At 42.7% G+C, this 1,898-nt stretch overlaps 1 protein-coding gene across 1 annotated transcript in view; it reads left to right on the top strand.

The window, feature by feature from the left end:
* The window catches only part of cacna1ab (calcium channel, voltage-dependent, P/Q type, alpha 1A subunit, b), a 193,365-nt gene that overhangs the window by 122,067 nt on the left and 69,400 nt on the right, over positions 1-1,898 (top strand). Inside the window, exon 21 of the mRNA XM_017303769.1 lies at positions 26-179. Within this exon, the coding sequence (XP_017159258.1) occupies positions 26-179 (154 nt within the window). The remainder of the gene's footprint in view (positions 1-25; positions 180-1,898) is intronic.

Below are 1,898 nucleotides of genomic sequence, written 5' to 3'. Positions count from 1 at the left end.
ACTTTATCCCAATATCTGACAACAGGAAGGAGCAGCAGAAGAACCACACCAAGCCCAATAAGTCTGTGTGGGAACAGAGAACCAGTGAGATTCGGCGGCAGAACTTGATGACGAGTCGCGAGGCTCTCTACAACGAACTGGAACAGGAAGACTGGAAGGTGGGAGAAGAAGGAGACGAGGTAAGAACCCCCCATCTCCCTCCGCCAGATGTAACTTCTGTTGATTTAAAGTGAAATTTYGAGTTTATTTTAACAGCTTATCTTGGAATGTTTGGTTCTGACCTGGTTTTTAGCCGCCGTTCGTTCTGGGTCATGCTGGCTCCACAGATGTTTTAATTCCAGGGTGTAATATCCCTTTAAGCTTGTGAAAAATCACTGCCATTGCGCTGCTATGTGGGACGACCCGAAGCTGCGTTATGAAAGTGGGCCGCGCTGAGGAAGCCCGAGAGCCGCACTCTAACGCGGCAGGCAACTCAAAACTGGAACGGGTCAGAAATGAATCCGAGGCGAGACCATCAGCTGGACATGGCTCAGCAAACTGCATAAAAACATGACAGTTAAATTTAAGCTGCTTACATGGAATATAAAAATGCCRCACTGTTTGCTGAAGTGTGCATCTCGACTGTAGAGTYGGTACAGAAAATATTCAGACCCCTTTAAATTTTTCACTCTATTTCTCATATTTCAGTTTTTCTTTTTTTAATAAATTTGAAAAAAAATGACATCTGTTTTTTTTCTGTCAAGATGGGATGTTGACAGAAAGCATATTATTCATGAGAAATAATATAAACTTTTCTATTTTAGCGAAAAGCCTCAATGAAACAGAGAACCATGTAAAGGGGTCTGAATACTTTCTGTACCCGCTGTATATTCTAGACGTATTGTGCAGCCTTTGAAGGCGTAGTGTGAAGGATGGTACGGTAATTTTAACAAACTTTTCAAAGCCTTAAAAACTATCCAAAGCACACTGTGTTGTCTTGTGTTGGTTATACCAATACAAGACTGTTGTGTTTGTCCAATAAGTTGACCAATAGATAAACCAAAAGGTTACACACTGATTGTTTGAGTAAGAATATTCTTAATGCACAATTGATTACAAAATAAGTTAATTACCTGAGAGAATGCTATGAGCWGGATGTCATTTTGCACAATGGCAGACCAATAAACAATCAATTTCCAAGGACTTGACATGGACACCAGATGGCACAAATGGTGGCATCATTAGTGAAGCTGAAGTGATACAGGCAGAGCATTCAACAGACTAAAACAGCGAGTTAAGGTTTTCAATCCCAGTGGTTGTCTTGCAGACTCTTTAGATACCTTTAACACTTACTGTAGCTTAAAATCTGTTCCTTTCTGGGTTTGCATGAGGCTGTTTGACATTCAGGAGGAAATAAGTCGCCCACATGATGTGATGATTCTGGTGACCCATGACAGAATGCACCGAGGGAAAACGGTTGCATTACAAAACCCTATAAAATCTAGCTGTACGTATTTCAGTCTTTGTGACACCCTCTGCCATCCTTCACCGTGTCTCGATGACCGCCGTCAGCCGCACTTCAGGCTCATAGATATAAATTTAAAAGCTATCATTCACACAAGAGCAGAGACRGAGCATTTGGAGGGTGTGCTCTACATATGTGGTGGCACCGCCGGGACAGGACTGATGTTGCTAATGATGCAGAGAGGTCATGGTGCTGTTGTCCGTCACAAGGTGTGACTCCAGGGTTCCTCTGGTGGTTAGTTATGGGACACTAACAGTAGAGTGTGTTATTGTGACTCCTGCAACCAGATGAACTCTTTCTATGATCAGACAATTCGCCCAATCTTTTCTCTGTCCAGCATGTGTGAGATCAGCTCAGATATCTGCGACCCAGTGCTACTGCGCTAGATCTCAAA

The sequence above is a fragment of the Poecilia reticulata genome, linkage group LG1 (genome assembly GCF_000633615.1).
Source record: "Poecilia reticulata strain Guanapo linkage group LG1, Guppy_female_1.0+MT, whole genome shotgun sequence".
In the NCBI taxonomy this organism is placed as follows: domain Eukaryota; kingdom Metazoa; phylum Chordata; class Actinopteri; order Cyprinodontiformes; family Poeciliidae; genus Poecilia; species Poecilia reticulata.
Note: the sequence above shows the minus strand (reverse complement) of the source record. Positions and strands in the feature narration are given on the sequence as shown.